This window comes from Gambusia affinis, linkage group LG02 (genome assembly GCF_019740435.1).
Source record: "Gambusia affinis linkage group LG02, SWU_Gaff_1.0, whole genome shotgun sequence".
NCBI lineage: Eukaryota > Metazoa > Chordata > Actinopteri > Cyprinodontiformes > Poeciliidae > Gambusia > Gambusia affinis.
Window position 1 is genome coordinate 3,641,035 of NC_057869.1, and position 22,725 is coordinate 3,663,759.

Sequence of the window (22,725 nt, forward strand, 5' to 3'; positions counted from 1 at the left end):
AAATGTTCTGATTAAATTAACCAGATTTCTTTATGGCCGTTGTTGCTTCCCCAATTAAATCAGTTTACTGTCATGTTTATGAAGCTGCAGTTTCCCTCCTTCCTGGTCACTTTTCATCACACTGTGTCCCGATAATAAGCAGGATCTTTGGGAGCATCTTTTGTGTGGTTTTCACCACCTGCAGAGAGGATTTCCTTCCTTTTTATCCAAAAAATTCCTCGTCTTTTAGTTGCTAAAGACCCATGTCACGCTAACCGCTAAAAGGTTTGCATCGAATTTATCAAGGTACATCTGGGATCTAACCAAACTTTGCTCCATTATTATTAAAGGTGACCATATTACGCTGCATTTTCTGCACAAAGTTATTCTCATATAATGAGATTTTAGTCTGTTTTAGGGCGTCTTGTCTCTTCAAATCCAGATGAGCTCCTGTTGGCCACGCCCCCCTTAATGTGAGGATGGCTGCAAACAGATGCACAATTATACAACCGTACGTCTTTGAAAAGCACAAGTGGAGCCTCCTGCACAACTAAGAAGAATCCAGCAAGTGGTTTCTGGATGGTAAGTCAACAACAAAACACTTGTCTTTTCCAGCAGCCATTGTACAGCACATACAGCGGTAATCCAGCTGACCAAATGAGCTGGAGGTCAGCAGTAAATTGAGAAAAATAAATCTTGCTATAAGTGAAGTAATCCAGTACTTTTTAAAATCAAAATTAAGAAAATATTGACTTAAAACAAGCTCCTAAATCTTTCTGAAAAGTTGGTTTTGTCTTACAAGAAACTTGTTAGACCAAACAAGTTTCTGAAATATTTGCACTAGAAACTAGATGAAAAATGCTAAAGATTTTGCTTTGTAGAGTGGCCTAGTTAAAGTTCAGACCTAATTTTAACTAAAAATATGTGGCAGAGCTTAAAAATGCCTTAAAATGAATCAAATGTGTGGTAAAATCGTCCGTGTAAAACCTCTGATCAAAAAGGTTCATCAAATTCAGATCTAAAACATAAACATGTTTCTACCGCATAATTATTTATTATTTTATTTCAGTGCAAAAAAGAGTGGAAGCTAAAGCTTTAAAACGTCTGCAGTTTAACTTTCACAGCACAAATCATAAGGTGAAAATCTTATAATAAAGTAAAATTTGATCATTGGAGCTAAAATAAGCGAATTTACTGCCGTCTGGAGAGAAACCTCGTCATGAGAGCAGATCTGATGGTGAAACTGACACCATCATTTAAACCGTTGGTTCAATGAGAGCGAGTAATTCGCTCAGCGACCCGCCACCGCTGCGTTCGCAGCCAGACTCTCTGGAGACGGGCGCAGATATGAAAGTGAGAAGACCTCGGTGGAATGAAGTTAATTATGCTGATGAAGAGCGAGGTGACCAGAGGGACTGACGGCTGCAGCTCATCATGATGCAGCTGCAAGAGAAGGAATGAAGGAATCACTCCTTCTTCTTTCTGTCTGACCATCAGAAAACTCAACGAAACGTGACACACTGCAAAAACTCAAAACCTCACCAAGTATAACTGGACTAGTTTCTAGTGTAAATGTTATTACACTTAAAAAACTAAATTGCAAGTAACTTTTCAGGAAGATGGAGAAACTTAAGTCATTAGTTAAGATTATTTCACTTATAGAAAGACATTTTCCCCACATTATATATAAAATCATTTGCCGGTGGAACTAGTGCTTCTTTATAATCAATATTAAGGAATTATTGATTTAAATCAAACTCCTATATTTTGCTGCAGAGTTGTTTGTAAGTTAGTTTCATCTGATTTCACGTGAACTAAGATGTTTGGGTTAGAAACCAGACTAAAATTGGTAAGATTTTGTTTTTGCAGTGCAGACTCTTCCTCTGTTGCTGAAAACACTGTAAAATACCTGAACACTGCAAAAACACATAATCCCACCAATTTTAGTCTAGTTTCTAACTCAAACATCTTAATTCACTTAAAACAAAACTATCTTAAAAGTAACATCTCAACAAGATGTAGAGAATAAATATGGATTAAAAATTTACTAGTCCTGCTGGCAGATTATTCCACTTATAATATGGAAAAAAAAATTGGTGCAAGTCAAATAATCTGCCAGCAATTTGGTGCTTTTTAAAATCAGTATTGAAGAATTATTTACTTAAAACAAGCTCTGATGTCTTTCCTCTGATTTCAGAGGAAAATAAACACAAATTTACTTGATAGGATTTTGTGTTTTTACAGTGCTGAAAATGTTTGTGGCATAAAGTAACGTTAACTATTTAAACTCTCAAAGTATCAGTTTAATAAATTTCCATCTGAACTTTGGCCTAAATCAGTCTGCTCAAATCTCAGATTATTAAAGTTATTTTTATAATTCTGGGCAAAATTTATTACAAACTAAAGGTTCATTTTTTTTATTTTTTTTTATTTTTTTGCCAAATATGAAACAGTAGAAAGGGATTCACTCAGATGAATTCTGTAAAAGAAAACTCATCTTTATAGTTTGCATTGTCATTAATATCTTTTATTTTCTGAGTTTAAAACACAGAACAGTTTGGGTTTAACAATGAGTCCAAACAGAAAATGTAAAGAGATTTATTCATTTCTTTATTTACTTCAATAGTAAAATCAAAACTCAATGCTGCATTGGTCATTTCCCAAAGTGTTTTTGTGGTTCTAAACAACAAAAACTTAGTTGTTTTTTTTTTTTTTTTATCATAGCAAAACCTGTAGAGGAAATCTGTGTAGGCGGCTTCATCTCCGTCCCATGTGACAACAAATCAATATTCCATGAATCTTTGAAATGAGCCTCATGCCAAGGCTGCGGCCTCCAGCAGCTCTGCACGCAAGTTATTCTAACGCAGCTGGAGTTTATCATCTGCACTGCAAAAACACACAGTCCTGGGTTTTTGGTGTAGTTTCTAAGTCAGATATCTTAGTTCACTTGAAATGAGACTAAGTAACTTAAACGTTTCATCCAGATAAATAAGCTTGATTTGAGTCAATAATTCTTTAAAATAGACAAATACAAATACTAGTTCCCCTTGCAGAGACATGTTACAAGTGAAATAATCTACCACTGGATGTAGGGATTTTTTATAAATATTAAAGAATTATTAATTTAAAACAAGCTCCCATCTCTTGCTGAAAAGTTAAGTTAGTTTAGATTTTATTCAAATGTACTAAAATATTTGCACTAGAAATTGGACCAAATTTTTCACAGATTACCAAAAGATAAAAGCAGCATTTTATCTGCCGTTGCTAGGTAACGTGCTTGGCTTTGCTGGGGTTTCTAGGTAACAGGGAAGTGCCTGCTGATTTCTTTACATTCCAGAGTTTTTGAAACGACTCATTTTCCAGACACTAAAAATATTAACTTATTGCCAAATAAAAGCTGGCTGCTTTTTTAAGGGCTTGGATTGTTTTCAGAAGCAGTTGAGACCCAAAATGAAGTATAAAAACGTGAAATAGGTCGTCTTGAAGACATAGAACAACCCTCTGAGCAAATGTTGTACTCAGTTTTCTCTCACCGACTACATCAAGTTTCTTTGTCAAACTAATTAGGAGTTATTTTATAACCAGTAAACTATGAGGTAATGGTTCATACTCAGAGATTCCTGCTGGAGCGGCCATGTTTGATGGGAAAGCGGCGTGTTTTGTCATCTGCTCCGCCTCACCAGCAGGTCTCCCTTTGATAATTCAGTGGCAGGGTCATGGTCTGGTTTTGAACTCAAGGTCTTGTGGCATTCCAGGCCAAAGGTCAACCCAAACACTGATGAATGAAAGAGGCGGGAGGGGGTCAACCTTCGAAGGCTGACAGGAAACCAGCAGGACCAGGAAGGCGGTATTATTCTACATGTGAGTGTTTTTTAAAGACAGTAACACACACGCATGCAGTGGCTGGTAACTGAAGTCAGTGGGAGGTACGTCAGTGGAGGGCGGATTATTTTTCAAGAATTTAAGCTTGGAAAACCAAAATACCTGAGACTGCCACTGAGATGGATTTAGTTTGTGTCGGTCAGAGTTCAGGGCAGAAAGGAGATTTGTTCTGGAGTTCATGGGAAGAACAAAGGAGCAGCATTACCTGGTGAGACCAGAGCAGATCTGAGAGCTGCTTTAAATCAGATAAATAACGTTATTTTAACTGAATTGAATTAGTGACAATCTGCTGCATCCTAAGTGCACAAAACAGCGTAACCGCAGATCCTTTGCAGTCCTGTTCAATAAATTAGACTATGGGTTCAGATGAGGCCTGTTTGTCAGAAAATTAAATTCACATTTTTACATTTTTCTATTTCCGTTTGGTTTCTGCTGTTTCTAAAAACATCCCAATCAATTAAACAAACACCCAGACAGTTTTTGACAATAATGTTATGTTTTTTGTGTCTGGGAAATGAGCCACTTTAAAAAGCTCTGGAATGTAACATCACAAATCAGCAGGCAGTGTGCTGTTACCTAGCAACCCCAGAAAAGCCCAGCCGTTACCTAGCAACCAAAGCAGAGCTTCAGCACGTTTGGTAAGCTGGGTTTACTGGTTATGAATTTACTCCCAATTAGTTTAAAACAATTGGAAGTAGTTGAGAGAAAACCCAAAGTACAACTTTTGTTTAGAAGGCTGTACTCCGTCTTAAAGGGAAACTATTAAGCAAAATTCACATTTTGCACATTTTTGTACTTCCATTTGAGTTTCTACCGCTTCTAAAACCGTCCCAACATTCAATAAAAATAAAAAATAAAAACAGCCAAACATGTTGTGGCAATAAGTTAATGATTTTTTTTGTGTCTGGAAAATAAGTCATTTAAAAAATCTCTGGAATGTAACGTCAATAGTGCCAGGTGAACCCTAGCCCCTGTTACCTAGCAACCTGAGGTGGAGCTCCAGACCGTTTGGACCGCTGGTTTTACTGCTGAGGCACTGTACAATGGCTGCTGGAAAAGACAAATATTTTGCTGTTGACTTACCATCCAGAAAACTCTTGCTGCATTGTTATTGGTTGTGCAGGAGGCTCCACCTCTGCTTTTCAAAGCTGTATGGTTGTATAATTGCACTTCTGTTTCCAGCCACTTTCAAGTGCGAGTGTTAAAGTTGATTTGGGAGGCGTGGCCAGATGTCATAAAACAGACTAAAACCTCAACATCTAAGAAGGATTTAGTGCAAAAAATGTCATGAGCATGTTTTGTATCACCCATTAAACTATCCTAACCTGTTCAAGGAAGCACAATTGGTCACTTTTAAGAAAATAATCTCAAAATCTCAAAATAAATTTGTAATCTTTCAACAAAAAAAAACAAAAAAAAGCGATCCCAGCTGAACCTAAAGCAGGAGTGTTTAGTCTAGAATGTGATGAGAATGAGAGGAAAAACACCCAAAGTCTAAGGAAGACTGATTGAGACTCTTTTGAAAGCATTGCAAGAAACTGTCTGCTTTAAGACAAATCATAAAGAAATCAACCTGAAGCTCTTAATGAAACACTCCAACTGGAGTTGTGAGTTTTCACAGCGTTCTCCAGAGCAGGAGCAGAGTTTGCTCTATCAGCGCTCAAACACACATCCTCTACATGCTTTTTCTGGATGGCCCAGCTTCCTGAATGGCTCTATTTCTGTTGACCCCAGGCTCACAACAAAGATAAAACCCTCTGAGGCGTCGCTGCTGTCCGGTTGTAAAAACACTAATTCGGTTCTCATTTGCCTCTTCTCTTTATGCCGCCTGCAGATGATAAAGTCTTGTTGACCTTTACTCCTCCTCATTGTTATGACTTCCTCATGACGGCTCAATTACCTCGGTCAGGGCCGGCCAAAGCCTTTTTAGGGCCCTAAGCAGATTTTCTTTAGGGGCCCCACCATACACTGCAAAAACACAAGATATTAGCAAGTAGTTTTTTGTGCAGATTTCTGGAGTAACAAACTAAAAAATATTGTTTTTTGAGATACAGAGGGGTATTTAAGTAATGCCATATTATTTTAATTATTTGAAATTGACAACAGCTGATGAACTCTGTTGTCAATATTTATCTATCTATCTATCTATCTATCTATCTATCTATCTAGATAGATAGATAGATAGATAGATAGATAGATTTTTTCCGCTGTCTGAAGTTGAATCAGACCAATTTTTTCTTGTTTAAACTTAGAATTACCTAAATTATTTATATTAGCTAAATGCAACTTGGCGAAAACTTTTTAAAAAATAACTTTCCTTGAATTCAAAGGTTTGCATACATTTCATCAGTATGAGTTTCTTTTGAACTGTCTGAAATGCGTCAAACCTTTTGGGTTTTCTTAAGCAGCTACTTAACTCACAGATGCCTCTGGCCGGCTCTGAATTAAAAATAAACACATGATTTTGTGCATTATCTGTAACTGTAAAGTGTTAAAATTAACCAGGGAATATTTTTTTAATCATCAGTGTCAGGCCTCAGTGGGCAGAAAACATAAATGTAATTAATTAATTACACTTAATTAATTAATGAGACACCAGCTAATTCCCAAGCTCGTTGTAGAAGGTTAGAGTCGAGGTTAAGCTACAAGGATCCCGCTTTCTGTAAAACAGAGCGACTAATAAATCCTGTGAGATGTCGCCAACATGTTCAGTTTAACATTTTACTCACTAGGCTTTTATAGTCAGTTCCCTGCATTTCGCTGAATTAAAATTACAGTTTTCTGTATTTCTTTGGGATTCTACGTGTTTTATCAGGAGTTTCCAAAAGTTTTATAACAAGATCCTCAGGCAGGGGTGTCCAAAGTACGGTCCGCGGGCCATTTGTTGCTCTTTGATTCTTCTTGAGCGGCCGCAGAATGGCACAAAGGCAAGGCTCTATAAGACACTATTTGTCATTTTTTTAGAATAAGATTTTCCATTGCAAGTTTTTATTGTCTTAAACTTCAAATGATAAGTACAACATAAAAGTTTTCTTTCATTAGTCTGTTTTCTTTTTTGTTGTTTTTGTTTTTATCTTTATCTCATAATCAGTCGTGTCACCAACATCTAGTGAGTTTTTACTCAGACTTGATCGCACCCATCCATTATATTTGACAAAATGCAGTAAAGTTGGTAGAAGAAATTTTTTATTTTCTTTCCAGGAAGTAAGCTAAAACATTCTATATATTCTTATTTTTGTCTCCAGCTTCAAGTTTTGAATGTTTGAATTGAAGAAAACACTTAAAGGTCGGAGCAAACTAGAAAAGAGATTAATCCTTTAACATATTTTACCTGTTTTGTGTTCTAAAAAACTTTTTTTGTTCAAGAATAATAAAGTTTAACAAATTTTTGCAAGAAAAAACATATTTGAAATGTATTTGTCTTCATAACCTTTATTTTATGGAATAACGTTTCACAAACGAGAAAACCTTCTGATTAAAAATTAGCCAGTAGCGCCATCTACTGAACAGCTTTTGAAAGTGCAGGAGGTTCAGTTTTATTTAAAATTACTCTTTTTTTTCCTATTATTGAAATTAAACACCACATATGTTTGATTAATTTCATTTTTGAGAAAAAGAATAAGAAAAGTTTTGACATACAGCACTGAGACAGTAATAACTAATAATTGTTAGCTTAATAAACTAATTTAAATTACTCTTTAGATGTAAATAAAGTTGATTTCAGTCTTGCAACAGGAGGTAAATAAGTAAATATGTTCAGGTTTTATCCTGCTGAAGTAAAAAAAAACTAACAGCATCTTCATGGTAACAGCCTCGTCAGGTGAGTTATTTGGTCCATTTTTAGCTTCCTTTTAGCAACCTTTAAAGTTCCAGTCCACCGGCTTATTTTAAACATTTAATACTGACTTATTCCTGTCTTCCAAACTGGAACTGTTTAAACTTGCATCTGCTTTATTTTTTCTCCTCTGAGAGTCTAAAATATTTATGTTTACTTCTGAATAATGCAGGAAGCAGCTACAAAAGTCTGCGAGTGGCAGTAAAACAGCAGTAAAATGAAAATCAATGTGGCGTGTTCCGGAAGAAGAAAGGGAAATGGAAATTCATTTTAACCTTTCAAAATAAAATGTGGCAAATTCGATGGAAAACAAAATGACATCAAACCAATATTTTGTGAAACACTTGACTGGAAATTATTATTATTATTATTATTATTATTATTATTATTATTATTATTATTATTATTATTATTATTATTATTATTATTATTATTATTATTATTATTGTTGTTATGTGTACAGATGATAACAGTGGTTTTGAAAGCTTAAAGTTGAAATAAAATGATACATGAATGAATAAAATAGATTATATGTTGATTAGAAGGAAAAGCATTTTTCAATGAAAGTTGGTAACAACAATGTTTTTTTGTTTTAATGTTATCTTTAGTTTATATTTTTTATTCTTATCTGGCCCTATTACAGGAAAGTATCTGAAATTACAAATAAAAAAATATATATATTGATATTTTTAAGAGTATATTACATGCATTTCACCCTTGTAGATCAATCTGTTTATATTCCAAATGATTCCAGTTAAAGTCATGTTTGCTTCTTCATAAAGAGGCAATTTGTTATAATAACTCCATCCATCCATCCATTTTCTGTACACCCTTGTCCCTTAGCAGGGTCTGCAGGGGTGCTGGTGCCTATCTCCAGCGAACTTTCCGGGCGAGAGGCAGGGTCACCCTGGACAGGTCCCCAGTCTGTTATTGGGCAACTGTTATAATAACTAAAGTGTGCAAATATAGATAGCAACAAATGCAAGTTTTAACCGTTTTTCAACTTTTTTCTATGAGATAATTGCATTTCATTGAATGTCCACTAAAGAACCATTAGTACTGTTTTAGATTTATTTTTCCAGTCAATCGATCGGAAACAATGCTTCTTTTCACTTCATTTTCGACAACTATCAACATCAATGTTTGTTTCATTTTATTCTTAAACCTAAAAAAAGCAAGTCAAATGTCCATAAAGGGTTGTCTTTTATTTTGAAAAGTTCTCGGCGGAAGTTGAACCTGTGTTCCAGATGCAGGAACTTTCGCTTCGATCCGCCACACCGAGATGGACTGGAATGAGGGCGGTAATGTACGTGGGATTTACCTTCATTTGCTGCTTTTTACAATTCTGTTGTGAGCTTGTGGTTCTTTTGGGTCAGACGTGACCCGCGTATTTTTGTTTAATTGACGTCAGTTTAGCGGAATGTTAGCATTCACTAGCTAAGCTACCGCTTAGTTTAGCCCACGGTGAGTTGCTATGACGCGGAATAACCTGTCCAGGGTGATTAAGAAATATTATTTCTGCTTCATTTGTTGTAGTTTAACTAGTCCCTGTTAGCTGAAACCAACCCGAGCCGTTTAACTTACCAATCCCACCTGAATTGGCTAAATTACCTGGTTTCCTTGTCGGGGAACCAGCGACGTTTCGGCTTTGATACTGACATTGTGATGAATTGACAGCCAGCACAGCGTGATCAACCATTTCATCGCCTGAGTTACTCTGGTTATCGTCTCCTTCCACCAATAAAATACTCATATATGTTTTATAAAAGTATTTATAAAAGTGAAACACTGTTTAGGCGATCCTTATGTTGCCCTCAGACAAGCCTATGAAGTCTGAAATATAAAACCTCAACCTCCAGGAAATTCATCCCATTTCCTGCTGAGAGCCGGATAAGGAGTTCAGTTCTCCGTGTTTCCTCTCATTAAGTTTTATTCAGTTTATATTGACATATAAACTTAATTCAAAATCCGATTATCAGCTTGATTCAAACTAAGGTTTGACCGAAATACTCTGCATGTGTAATCTAAGAAATAAAACAATAATTGAATGTAAAAATACTTTATAAAGGCCAGAAGGAAGGGTTAAGGTTACAGGGAAATTGCATGTTTTTCTAGTTCATTTTATGCAAATTTATTCAAAAAGTTGTTGTGGAGCGTGTTGGCTGTGGGCAGGAAGTGTCTCCTGTAGCAGTCTGTATTACAGTTTTTCTGTGAAAACCTCTGACTGAAGGCACTCTGTTGTGGACTGAATGCTCACAGTTTTTTGTAATTTTCCCAATTTTATGAAGAATGCAGCTTAAAAAAAGCACAACTGTAAAGAAAATACATCTAATACAGACTCAAAATTGGGAATAAAGAAGTTTGTTTTGAGTGTCGAGGAATAAAAAAGAGTTTTAAGTGAGGATTGAATGTGGTTGCACAATATTTCTTTAAGTATTACGCTTTTATCTCCTCTTCCTGGACCTAAATTACCTTTTGAGAAGTGTGAACTATGACTATGTTATCCATGTTATTCTGTACACATTGAGTAATCTTATAGTAAATTTGTTACCTGCTCCGTCTTCCAATTAGTCATCCAGACGGCAGCAGGTGTTCCAGGGAAAAGGGCAAAACTTGTGAAAACATATTTTAAATGACTGGAGGTTGGAAGTTATTTAGGACGCATTAATTACATCTAGGAATAAAATAAAACTTATTTAGGTTGGATGGGTTGCAGACGAATTGGTGAACATCTGCATGTTTTCTTCTTTAATTTCTGTCAAATTAAGCTTAAAGTTTAAATTAAATTTAATCTAAAATTGTATATGTTTGGTTCGATGCCAGTGGGTGGACTGGAAAAAATAAAGTTAAGATACTCTAAAAGATGCTCTAAATCTGTTTTACAGTTGGCTTAAACCACTGCCTCCAAACAATCTAATGGAAATGGATATAATGGAAAAAAATAACTGCAAAACTTCATTTTAAATTAGATTTGTTTACAGATTTGTGGGCTCCTGTCATTGATTATCTCAAAAACACAAAAGTATTTTTGGTGTATTTTCCAGTGCAAATGTCTTAGTAGACTAGAAATAAGACAAAACTAACTTAAAAGTATCTTTTCAGCAAGAAATAAGAGCTTGTTTTGACAAAATTATTCCTTAATATTAAAGAAAAAGTGCTGGTTAATTATTTATAACACTGGAAAACTAAATGGTCATAAAGGAAAAAAAATACCAGTGTAATAAGTACTTTTCATCAATATTAAGGAATTATTCACTTAAATGCTCTGATATCTTGTTGTAAAGTTACTTTTAAGCTAGTTTTGTTTTATTTCAAGTTTATGAAGTACTATAAAGTAATATTAGTTTTTTATTTTTTTTTTATTTTGCAATTGTCTGTCTTCACTTGATATATATTTATGCCTATTTACCACTTATTTTTGAGATGTGACTCAACATTGTGGAAAGTATACACCTATTTTATTTGCTCTTACAGGATTTTGTTCTAATAGCATACTGAGAGAACAAAACTTTCTTTAATAAACGGGTTTATTTAAAAAAATAAATCAGATGGTTGAGTGTGGAGAGCCTATAATGATGTGTAATTATTTACTCTGTATCCATAAAATCGGACATCTGTAGCCTCTCTTGTAGCGGTTTGGGTTTCCACGTTGCAGGGTCACAGCCACGGGCGTGACGGCTGTCACCATGGCAACGGAGGTCACTCTCACAGCCACGGGCCCAGAGCTGCAGCCTTCGGCGGCATGACCAACATGTACATGCCTGCTTACGGGCAGATGGGCAAAGGTCCGGACCCGGTCATGGACATCAGCCAGCAGCCCAAGAAACGGTCGCAGATGGATGACAGCAGCAGCTGGGACATCGTCAAGGCAACGCAGTGAGTGCTGCTTTTCCTCTCAATGCTAGGTGCGGTTCCATTCAATTTTTACATTTCTGAAGTAAATTTGTTTAATTTAAACACGCCAATTTTGAAAAAACTTGATTTTCAATTAAAAAGTCTCGACGCTATGATGAGGTGGATTTTCAACTAATTGGTTTATTTCACAAAACTGCAATGGAAACTTTTCTTTTTTTCACATCACAGAAGTCACATGATCAACAGCAGGATGTTACTTCTGACAGAAACAACAAAGAAGACAGGGAGTAGTTGAAAGATGGTGGCACAGCATATTTTTAATGACTTATCGCCTGAACAAACTTGATTCATTAATTGTTTTTCTTATTTAATGGAAACATTCATATTTAAAAAATGTTGAAAAATGTGATTTTTCAACGTTACTGGAATATTGACAAAGTTTTGCATATTTCTAATGGAAAGGCAGCTGCTGTTTGCCAATAATCAAATTACTTTTGCACTTGAAAAAGTTGAGAATAAAAATCCAAAATAAAGAAAGTAGGAATTATTAGTAACTAAAATTAGCTTCTGAAAAATATGCTGCAGTTTAAATAAATTTTTAAAGCTCCAAGTCAAATAACAGGAGCAAGTGTTCACATTGTGTTCCTCTCTTTGCCAATTTATTAGTAGAAATAAGCGCTTTAGCTTAAAAGAATTCAAGAAAGTTACAGAATTTAATAGTTTTATTTAAAATCTGAACAAAAAAGCCTCCAATCTCTACCTTTCAGGTAGTTTAGGAAAACTTTGCGTTTTATTGTAACTGTTAGACTTTTTTCTTGCTGATTTAAATCAACTGTAGTGAATAAAAGATTATTTTTTCAATTTATTTTCCTTTTCCAAGCAAAATCAATCATATATGACTGGTTTACTTTCCATCAATCAACTTGTAATAAAGGATATAAAGTTTTTAAAGATTTCAACCTTGCAGCACAAATATATGATGAAGTCATTTTGTCTAAATCTGATAGAAAGAACTTGTTTTACCACTTCAGTGCACTGATGGCCGTTTACTTTGACTTCACCATATTTAGACAATAACAGGCTTTCTTCATCTTGAGCTGCATTTTTAGTGATTTTATTTTGTGTAAGTATGTTGAGTCTGTTTTTCCTTGGTCAGGTTTGGGATCCTGGAGCGCTGTAAGGAGCTGGTGGAGGCCGGATACGACGTCAGGCAGCCGGACAAGGAGAACGTCTCTCTGCTGCACTGGGCGGCCATCAACAACCGCTCAGAGCTGGTCAAGTAAGTAAAAGTTTCTGAGAGCATCTCTACGTCTGTCTGTTGTTTTCTGATGCTTAAATCATAACAAAAATACACCAACATGTTGATTTATTAAAGAGAGTCACTGTGACCGACATTCAAGTTATGATATGTTAAATATGATGCTTTTACACTGCAAAAACACAAAATCTTACCAAATATTTTTGTCAGGATTGTAGTGAACATATCTTTGCACACTTTTAAAAAGACAAAACTAACTTTCAAGTAGCATTTTCAGCAAAATTATAAGTAAATAATTCCTTAATATTGTTGGAAAAAGTACAAGTTTAACATGGGAAAAATATCTTGTTAAAGTGAAATAATCTGGCAGTGGAACTTCTGCTTTCTCAACAATATTTAGTTAAAATAAGCTCCTGTGTCATGCAGAAAAATACTTAAGTTAATTTTACCTTATTTCAAATGTACTGAGATATTTCCAGTTAAAAGTAGATCAAAAATACTTGGTAGGATTTTGTGTGTGGGGGGGTTTGAAGCATTTTTCAAAAACATTTTAAACTACAGATTATGGTCTCAAAATTTGATTGATTTCTATTTATTTTTTAATTTTTTTGTTGCATTTTTAGATTAAATTTATGTAAGAAGAGCTTAAACACAGTGATTACTCAGTAAAGTCAGGGATTTTTGTGTAATAAATCAATGTTTTTATGTATTTTTTGTGGGTTTTTTTTTTAGGTATTATATGTCCAAAGGGGCAATTGTTGACCAACTGGGAGGAGACCTGAACTCTACTCCCCTCCACTGGGCCATAAGGTTGGATTTATTGATCTAATTTGACTCATTAGTTTGACTGCAACTAATGATTATTTTACTAATTGATTTATGTGTCAATTAAAGGATGGACATTCTACACATTTTACGTTAACAGGATTAATAATTTTTCTACAATATCAGAAACACATTTATAAATAAATATTTTATTACCTAAAATGCAACAACTTGGCATTCCTTTTATAAATATGAACCAGGTGAAGCTAAAAATGCCACTGGAGTTTTGACTAAAGCAAATATTTACAGACAAAAGGTGTTTTTATCTGGAATGCAAAATTCTTTATATATTTTGTACAGTTGTGGCTCAATTTCTACTGTGAATATATGTTTTTATTTTCAGTAAATTGCCTTTTTTGAGTAACTAATACTCCAGTTAAGGATGAATTGATTACTAAAAAATTAGTTGACGAATATTTCAATAATAATCGATTAATCACGATTAATGAGATTAATCGCTAAGACACTAATTTGTATTCGGATGAGGCATCAGATGGAAATTAGATGTCATTATAGCAAATTTTGCTGGATGATAAATTGTTCCAGAAGTTTCTGCGATAAACGATAATAATGTTGTTTATAATGGTAAAATGACACCAGAACCCATTCTCAAAGATCAATAAACTTTAATTTCTAACAAACATTTAACTTTGAAGCCTGAATACATTATATATACTTAATATAAACAAACAAATAAAATGGATACTGAAGTCTCTGTAAGCAGAATTGCTCTTCACAAAAGGATCCAGTTGAGAAAAACTATTCATCCAAATTGAAATTATCAAGTTTTTTTCCAGTTTATCAGGCGATTAATTCATTTATTGCTTCTTGCAACATGTTTAGGTTTAAGTGTATTCACTGCAGAGCTGATTTTCTTGTTTTCCCATGAGGTTCTCTCTTGAGGTTCTCTCTTGTGTTTTGTTGTTTTGTGTGTGAACAGACAGGGCCACCTTCCCATAGTGATCCAGTTGATGAGATACGGAGCAGACCCGTCCATCACAGACGGGGAGGGCTACCGCTCGCTGCACCTCGCCATCCTCTTCCAGCACATGGCTATAGCCGCTTATCTCATGGCTAAGGGAGAGGTCAGACTCCATAAAGTTCATTTTTCCACGGAGTCAGCTGTTGTTTCTCTTTTATTTGATCTTTTTTCCCCTCTTGGTGCTTTGTTACGTTCAGGAAGTGGATGTGCCTGACTGTAACGGACAGACACCACTGATGTTAGCAGCACAGAAGATTATTGGGTAAGAGGCTTTTTTTTTTCCTTCTGCTTCTGGTTACACTTATCTGAAAAATCTTATTAAAGGGAACCTATGATGCAAAATCTACATTTACACACTTTTGTACTTCCATTTGGGTTTCTAAAAAAACAGCCCAAGAGCTTGAAAACATCTGGTGTTTTTTTTAATAACTTAATGTTTTTTGGACATTGTCTTTGAGCTGTTTCACAAATCCTAGTAACCCAAGCAGAGTTCCAGCCTGTTACCTAGCAACCCAAGCAGAGTTCCAGCCTGTTACCTAGCAACCCAAGCAGAGTTCCAGCCTGTTACCTAGCAACCCAAGCAGAGTTCCAGCATGTTTGGTCACCTAGTTTTTTCTCTGTATGCCCTGTACAATGACTGCTGGAAAAGACAAGTGTTTTGTTGTTGCCTTACCATCTAATTTTTTTCTTACCATCCAGAAACAATTTTCAATTTTAATGGAAGGAAAAAGTTTCTCCTGGTTTGTACTGCTGTTACTTGTAATGCCTACAGTATAGCATAAGAGTAAGATGCATTGTTTTTTTTATCAGGCAGAGATTATTGTTGTAACTTTTCCTTCCTTTTAAACTGAATGTTTAAAAGGAACAAATAAGCTGCTCCTGGCCAGGAGCAGCTTATTTGTCCAAGGAAAGTTGTGGACATGTTTTGTGTTGTGGACATGTTTTGTTTTGCCCATAAGCTTTTTTAACCTGTTCAAGGAAGTATAGCAGGTCACCTTTAAATAAATAATCAGCTGTAAAGTGCTAACACTTTATGTTTTTCTGCTTCAGACCCGAACCCACAAACTTTCTCATCAAGAACAACGCCTCAGTGAGCGCTGTGGACAAAGTTAACAGGAACACGCCATTGCATTGCGCCGTGCTGGCAGGAAACGTTGACGCTGCCCACATCCTGTTGGAGGCAGGAGCAAGCGTGGACGCTGAAAACATCAATGTGAGTTTCACACGTTTCAGAGAAAAGTGAAGGCTTCAGTCCGTTTGTCTCTCTGTTTGACAAATGACACAGGAATACAGTTTGTTTTGAGATGACATGATTACTGTAAACTGAACTAAAATTCATCAGATTTTTGAACTTAAATCTGCTATTAACTTTGTATTTGTGGCTTATAAATGCGTTTACACAAAAAGGCTGTTGTTTAGCAAAAACGACTTAGATTAGAGGGGAGAAATTCTCATATTAAGGCCATAAGATCAATAAATGATTGAATATTGGCAAATCCTTAATAGTTGGCATCTGGAATCGTTTACATTCTGCAACTTTTTTAAAAGATTTTTATTGTTTTGGTACCAACAGAATTTACATCACTGCAAAAACATAGTTTGCAAAAAAAAAAAAAAACATTTTTATCAAAATATTTATTATCATACCACAAAATATTGTGATAAATTCCTGTCTGTATCACCCACCGATAGCTTGATTATTTTTTTTTATTATTATTTTTTTTTAACTTGGTAGTCATAATGTTCTGTTGTATTAAATGCTCTTAGATTTGTCTAAAATATTTCTGCTTTAGGAAGCTAAAGTTTTCTCTATCTTTTAGCTTGAAGGTAAACATTTAATTTTATTATTTTCAGTTCAAGTCCCATAATATTTATGCTGCTCCAATAATTCTCTGCATTCGATTTACGTTAAAGTATGCTGAAGCTTCTTAAAATGGTTTTTCCAACTTTTTATAGTTTTTATTTGTTTTTATTGTATTTCTGATTTTTATTTATGAAATTGTATGAATATTTGTATCTTGTTAGTTTTTTATTCGACTGGATTGAAATGAGCATTTCACTAAGCTAAATCTGGTGTAGCTACGACGTTATGTCGTTCATTATTGTCCACTGTCCTATTTAATTCAAATCAGTGCCTGAATAAACATCTTTTTGCTTTAATTTGAAGAAACAGATTCATTTTCTCTTTTGCACTTTATCCCATTTTTCCTGTTCATTTATTTAATATTATAATTTGAGCTAAGACGAGTTGTTTGTGTGTTTCTTCCTCAGGGTCACACTCCCATGGACCTGGCCCACCAAGTCCACAGCCCGCTGCTCATCCACATGCTCAACGTCACCAAACAGGAGAGGATTCGCTCCAGTTCCCGCTGTTTACGCTTTATTCTCAGATACAAGGTACAGACTTAAAGCTCCTGATTATACACAAACAGAAATCAGAACTCCTTTAACATTGTTTTGTTTATTATTTTAAAAGGTTTTAGTGCAGTTCCTGTTTTGCACAGCCATATTTGGATGTGTTGGTGCAATATTTGACATGAACTCCGAGTCCTGGTTGCTCAAAAGCATCTTGCTAGCCTGCGTGGTGGGAGTGATTAACCTGGCCTCCAGGTGAGAACCGGTTTGCCTGCAGAGTGAAATGTAAATGCAGGAGTTTGGATGTTAATCAGAACCATTTGCATTTAAAACAGGAACTTCCCAAGCCCAGATTTTCAGTCTCTGCTGCCGTCGTCGTCTCTGATGGCTTCAGTCTTCTGGATGCTCGTCACCTGGTGTCTCTGGTTCCTGCCAGATATCCTTTCTGTTCAAAGAAACAAATATTTTTGATTTGGTTCTTTTTACGAAGAAAATTGTTTTTTTTCATTATCATTCAGCTTGTTGCCCATTTCAGTTTGAAATGAATTTAAACGTTCTCGTGTTTCAGCAAAGTTATCCCACTTTTTTCCAGCTGCGCCCCGATCAGACGCACATAGTTCATGTTTTCTCCCAGTATCTATGGAACGATACCTGATGGTCAAACACGAATCGACGGGCTTTCAAGTAGAACTTTAAAAAAAAAAAAAAACACACACATGCACTTAGTTTCAAAGAACCTAGCACCAACTAGTGGCATGGTGAGAGCATTACACCTTTCCGTTGTGTATCGTTACCGTGTAGTCAGATTGTAATCAGATTGTAAATGTGTTATCAGAACACATCATTGTCATGAAAACGGCCTTAGATTAAAGCTGTTGAAACGGCTCTAATCCACAAGCATCCCACAGGCACTGCCCCGTTACCTAGCAACTCCAACAAAGCCTAACCCCGTTACCTAGCAACCTCAGCGGAACTTATTTGGATTTATAGTGACAAGAGGTCCTAAAACAGAAAGGAGGTCAAAAAACGCAGAACTGAACAAACTAAAATCTGATTATTTAAGAACAAAATATGTAGTTAACATTTTTGTATAGTTTATAAACCAATGCTAACCTGGTAAGGGAAGCATAACACATTTAATAAAAGGAGTTTGGTTTATTGTTCTTTCTTTTTTTAAGTTTCTTAACTTACATCCACCTCTACCCAGCACAGCAGTTCAGGTGCTGTTCACTCTGAACGCCACGGCTTTCCTCTACTACTTCCTTCGGACCTGCCGGACGGACCCGGGTTTCATCAGAACCACTGAAGAGCAGAAGAAAATGGTGGGAAAGGTCTTTAAATTTGTCGACCAGTTCAAGGCGTCTCACAAAGAACTGTTTCCACAACTTGATGAGACCTTTTGTGTTTTCTGTTTGGGATTCAGAACGTGGTGGTGCTGGCCGAGGCTGGCTGTTTGGACCCCAGGGTATTTTGCACTTCCTGTATGGTGAGGCGATCCACAAGTTCAAAACTTTAGTGAAACGATAAGTTTCCTGAATTATCTAAAATGACGTCCACTATTGCAGGTTAGGAAACCACTGAGAGCCGTTCACTGCTTCAGCTGCGATGCATGTGTGGCAAAGCAGGACCACCACTCTGTATGGACCAACACCTGCATAGGTACAAATGAATGAATCACAGAAACGTTGTTTTGGTCCACTGAACATTTAAAATCTGCTTTTGATTGGTTAAGAAAAATCTGCAGCAACATTTTTTAGTAAAGCAAAACATTTGAAATGGATTCTTAAATGCAATGTCTAGATAAAAGGCTAAAACCTGTAGATTTTTCTAACTGAAAAAATATTTCCATAAAAAGTACTACAGCAAGTATTTTTCATTATGGCAAAAATACAAAATAAGTTTTTTTGTGGAAACATCTTACTCTGATTGAAAGAAGATAAAACTAACTTACAAGTAACATGTCTGCAATATATTGCCAGATATTACAAATTCCTGACCAAAAAGGATTAATAAAGTATCTATCTAGCTATTTATCTTAGCTTAGCTTAGCTTGTTTTAAGTCATTAATTCCTTAATATTGATGAAAAAGTACTAGTGCCACTGACAGATTATTAAAAATAAATTTTTCCCATGTTTCCCATGCAAGTTATGATGAATATATGCTATTATTTTTATTGTTTCAGGTGCCAGGAATCATTACTATTTTGTGCTTCTGCTGCTCTCGCTCTCGATGATGGGGGGCTGGATGATCTACGGTTGTTTTACATGTGAGTGATTCGGCTGAAGTGGAACCACAGAAGCTGGAGTGTCGGTGCAGTAAGCAGAAACGTTGCTGTGTGTTCTCAGACTGGGCCAGTCACTGTTCGCTGCGTTACGAGGAGCAGGGTGTGTGGGGCGTGGTGTCGGCGGTGGTCAGCTGCTCTCCCTGGGTGCTTGCCGTCTTTGTGCTGTCCTTCTACCACACCTGCTGGTCCACTTTGTTCCTGATTGGGCAGCTCTACCAGGTGACGCCTGGAATGTGTTGAGTTTTACACACCATTTAATTAGTGCAGTGGAGCTCCATACTCAAACTGAGTATGTTACCTAGCAACCTCAGATGAATTCCGCCTGTCTCCTAGCAACCCAAGCTGAGCTCCAGCACTTTTGGTCAGCTGGTTTTTAATGCTGTATTCAATTCAATTGAATAATACTTTATTAATAATCACAAATGGAAATTAAATGATGCTGCAGCTTGTATTGATTCAAGGTCCTTCACCATATCATATCGGTCAATATAATTATTGATTAGTTCTTTGTTTTAAATATCTGAAATATTACCAGACTAGTGGCATAACCTTTCCAGTTTTTACTTCATACCGTTGTTTTTCATTTTTGAGCAGCTATGAGGTACGATGGCAAAAATTTAAACTATGCAAGCAAATAGCCAAAGACTGAGTGAGTTGCCAGGTCACCAAAAAGTGAGTTGCTAAGTAACCAAAGAATGAGTGAGTTGATGCCGTCAACCTAGTTTGTGAGTTGCCAGGTCACCAAAAAGTGAGTTGCTAAGTAACCAAAGAATGAGTGAGTTGATGCCGTCAACCTAGTTTAGCTACACGTGAGAGGTTGAGTGGCTAATGCCTTTCCTCTGCTTACATCCCCCAGAATGCTGTGCGGTTCTGGATCGGAGTTCAGTGAAATTATTGAACGTTCTGTCAGTCGCATCATCTATTGGTTGATTTATTGTCCAACCCTACGCTGTCTTGTTACTTTACTCATTTGTATGTGGAATAATTGTTTCTTTGTTTCGGTGCAGATTGCATTCCTGGGATTAACGACTCCAGAGAGAACTAATCTGTTGCTGCAGCAACGGAGAATGAGACAATCCGGATCCCTGAGACAAAATCCATTCAAGTGAGTCACCAATATTTCTTCCATACTTTATCATAGGAACTAACTGGTACTGGAATCTTGAGGCAAGTTTTTATTTATTTGCTGCTTTTATTTTACATTTTTAGATTATTTTTTTTTAAGATGAACCAAATAACAATTTGATTTTAAAAAGCTGCATAATAGGAAATATATATGTTTTGCTTTTTCAGCAAATTACCTTTTCTGAGTCTGTAAACTCCAGTTAACCATTAATCAATTACCAAATTTAACAATTATTTCAATAGTTGATTAATCGTGATTAATTTGATTAATCATTTGAGCCACAGGACGGGTTGATTATTTTTTTCAGCTCCAGAACCTGCTGATTGTTCTGAAAGTCCAGTTTCTGCATGAACTCAGCACCAAATTCTGAAAGGATTTTTCACTTTCTTATTAAACTGATGATTGTAAACATAAACAACCATAAAAACAAATTAATAGTTAGAGGAGGAGTTCCCCATTTCTCCGTCTGATGGACTCTCTTCCTGACCCGTCTGTCTGCAGCATGGGCGTTGTCCAGAACCTGGCGTCGTTTTTCCAGCTGCGCTGCTGCGGCCTCTGCAAGCCGGCCGTCGTCGACTGGACGGCCCAGTTCCAGCCCCAACGGGACCAGTACCTGTTCGAACAAATCAACATGGTCTGACCTCCTCCCTCCTCCGTATCTCCGGGTCGAACTCTGCTTCTGGACCAAAAGCACAGAATGTATTTATTTATTTTTCCATCCTTCGGCTCCTTGTGAAGAAAGACTTACCGATGGTAGAGGTTGGAGTGGAAGTCGTCTGCTGCTGCCTTACACTCGACCAGTGAGGGCGGAAAAGGAAAATCCTTACGGCCTGAACAGTTCTGGGCATTTTGTGCTGTTTTTATGAACACGTTAAGCCTGTTTTTATCATCCAGGAAGAGGAAAATAATCTTTGTAAATGTAAACGGTTTGGTTTTATGACTTTTGTAAAAGCTGCATGCGTTTCATAACAAATGACCACTATTATATACTTCAATAAAGCAATCATGTGCCTGTCTTTTGAACTGTTTAGAGCTCAGTTTTACTGGCGTCTTAATAATAAAAAGTGGAGGATTTTTTTTCTTTTTAAATGAGTGAAAACTTGATAAATCTCATGTTTAGCTGAATTTTAAGCTCCCTTTTGTACTCATTGGGTTCCATTGTAAATAGAAAAAGTTATAATAGGTCAATTTCTGGCATAAAGTCAGAAATTCTCTGGGAAAAAAAATAACATTCCTGAGTTTGAAGAGTTGAAAATTTACTAGAAGAAACATGGAAACTTTTGACACTCAGAAATTTCCAAGTTTTTTTTCTCTAAGATTAATTGATTGTCTTTTCTAACAAAATTTCAATCTTGTAAATTTTAGACTTTTGGAGTTTCAAAAGTCAAAAATGTTAAACTTTCCAAACTTGGGAGTTTCCAAATTGTTTTTCTGAAATATTTCTGGCATTAATTTCAAATGTTTTACTTTTTGGTGGAATTTTCCAACTTTTTTTCTATCTGCAATAGAAAAAAAGTTAAGCAAATTTTCGTTTTTTGGGGGGTTTTTGGATTAATTTAGGGGAAATCTGGATTTCTTTTCACCAGTACACTCATGGATTTCAATAGTTCACGGTGACCTCAGCACTGCCAGGGCAGCCATCTTGTTTGACAAACGAATTGTCATGTTTTGTTTACTTGGACTTTGAATTCAGGTCAACAGGCTAAGATTTTTTAATTTTTTAATGATGAGAATAAAGTCATAATATTTATAGAACACAGATGTAGTGAAATGAGAATAAAGTTGATTGAGAAACAACTGAGTATCTAGAAGAAAGAACCGCTAAAACTGAGCTGGTTCTATCCGATCTCGATAACTACAAGCTTTTTTTTCTCATAAAAAGAATTGTTTCTCATAGTTTTGAGACTTTCTTCTGGTAAAAAATGACTTGATTCTGCTAATATTATGACTATTTACAATTAAACAAGCATTCCTGTAGCCTGATCTTAAAACTCTGTCATTCAATTCACACAAGGGTTGATGGAAATAAAATCTACTTTTGGAAAATATTTTCTGTCATTACTAATTGTCTTAGAAAAGAAAGCGAGAAAAAAAAAATTTAAATCAAATTTTATTTTGATCCATATTGCTGAGTTATGACTTTTGCTTTAATTTGTTTGGAGATGATTAATTTACTCCATCTGTTACTGGTTGCTCTTATTTTTCAAATAAGGTTTTTCTAAAAATCTAAATTAAAGTATGACTTTTTTTTTACAAGTTGGAGAAAGAAGTGACGTTACCAGGATTCCTGTAAACTGATTTAAAAATATATACAGATTTTTTTCCTCAGGTAGATTAATAAAC

At 35.7% G+C, this 22,725-nt stretch overlaps 1 protein-coding gene across 6 annotated transcripts in view; it reads left to right on the top strand.

Moving 5' to 3' along the window:
* The window catches only part of zdhhc13 (zinc finger DHHC-type palmitoyltransferase 13), a 48,222-nt gene extending 25,792 nt beyond the window's left edge, over positions 1-22,430 (top strand). The window contains exons 1-17 of one of the 6 annotated variants that reach the window (XM_044133742.1): positions 8,875-9,002; positions 11,352-11,572; positions 12,708-12,830; positions 13,542-13,619; positions 14,575-14,719; positions 14,814-14,878; positions 15,667-15,829; positions 16,888-17,013; positions 17,093-17,226; positions 17,307-17,407; positions 18,169-18,302; positions 18,395-18,457; positions 18,537-18,630; positions 19,155-19,238; positions 19,318-19,475; positions 20,264-20,361; positions 20,884-22,430. In XM_044133742.1, coding sequence (XP_043989677.1) covers positions 8,979-9,002; positions 11,352-11,572; positions 12,708-12,830; positions 13,542-13,619; positions 14,575-14,719; positions 14,814-14,878; positions 15,667-15,829; positions 16,888-17,013; positions 17,093-17,226; positions 17,307-17,407; positions 18,169-18,302; positions 18,395-18,457; positions 18,537-18,630; positions 19,155-19,238; positions 19,318-19,475; positions 20,264-20,361; positions 20,884-21,022 — 1,950 coding nt within the window. In that variant the 5' untranslated portion in view covers positions 8,875-8,978 and the 3' untranslated portion in view covers positions 21,023-22,430. Of the gene's footprint in view, positions 1-8,874; positions 9,003-9,043; positions 9,161-11,351; positions 11,573-12,707; positions 12,831-13,541; positions 13,620-14,574; positions 14,720-14,813; positions 14,879-15,666; positions 15,830-16,887; positions 17,014-17,092; positions 17,227-17,306; positions 17,408-18,168; positions 18,303-18,394; positions 18,458-18,536; positions 18,631-19,154; positions 19,239-19,317; positions 19,476-20,263; positions 20,362-20,883 lie in introns of those variants that run through there. The other 5 variants (XM_044133760.1, XM_044133752.1, XM_044133770.1 and 2 more) reach the window with 5 other exon arrangements.
* Positions 22,431-22,725: the final 295 nt, after the last annotated feature.